Here is a 961-nt window from a genome sequence, read left to right on the forward strand (position 1 = left end):
TGTGTGTGTGTGTGTGTGTGTGTGTTTCTGTGTGTGTGTGTGTGTGTGTGTGTTTTTGTGTGTGTGTGTGTGTTTCTGTGTGTGTGTGTGTGTAATTCGTCTCATTCAGTTTCAGTAAAATATTCAAAGCAAAAGTGAGACTCAAACCGACTTTATTAGTTTGACTCGACATCATGAGAGACACGTTTCATCCACACAGACACAGTCATCATCAGCTGAGGACGACGTCTTCAGGACGACGTCTTCAGGACACGTGGACGCTGTCAGCTGACTCACGACTCTCTACATTCTTTGACCAAAAGCCAGACTTCTGCAGATGATGCGTATTTTGGACAGCTGGAGTCCGTACAGTACGGGGTTAAAGAGCGGCTGGCAGGTGAGAAAGTATAAGGACAGGAAGACGCGCAGCGTGATGGGGACGCCGCTCATGTCGAACCTGCCCTGCACGATCTCAAAGAAAGCCCCGAAGGAGAAGTTGAGCAGCGAGGCGAGGTGAGGCGTGCAGGTGCTCACGGCTTTCTGCCTCGTCTGTCTGGAGCCCGAAAAAATGACTCTGAGGATCTTTATGTACGAGGAAATGATCAGAACTATCAGAGCCACGATGACAGTAAAGATGTAAACCATCCCGTAGATGTTGTTGAGCGTGGTGTCGAAGCACGCCAGCTTAACGATGGAGTAGTTATCGCAGTACACTTTCTGAATGGTGTTGCCGCACAGCTGCAGAGGGGCGCTCAGAGACATCATGGCCACAGTCGCAAGGACGCTGTAGAACCACACAAACGCCGTCAGGACGCCAACACGCCTGGACGTCATGCGCGTGCTATACTGCAGAGGGAAACAGATGGCCAGATATCGGTCGTAAGACATGACGGCTAAAGTTAACATCTCCACACTGCCATAGAAATGCACACAATAGATCTGCAGGAAACAAGCTGCAGCAGAAACGGTGTGAAGGTCAGAG

The 961-nt window shown here is 50.2% G+C and overlaps 1 protein-coding gene across 1 annotated transcript; it reads right to left on the bottom strand.

The window, feature by feature from the left end:
• Positions 1-282: 282 nt before the first annotated feature.
• LOC121938868 (olfactory receptor 52E4-like) lies at positions 283-954 on the bottom strand (the record flags this gene model as incomplete). The annotated part of the gene is made up of 1 exon (XM_042482023.1): positions 283-954. A coding segment is annotated over one exon (672 nt), but the record flags the coding sequence as incomplete, so codon positions are not given.
• Between the last annotated feature and the right edge of the window lie 7 nt (positions 955-961).

The sequence above is a fragment of the Plectropomus leopardus genome, unplaced genomic scaffold (assembly GCF_008729295.1).
Source record: "Plectropomus leopardus isolate mb unplaced genomic scaffold, YSFRI_Pleo_2.0 unplaced_scaffold36643, whole genome shotgun sequence".
NCBI lineage: Eukaryota > Metazoa > Chordata > Actinopteri > Perciformes > Serranidae > Plectropomus > Plectropomus leopardus.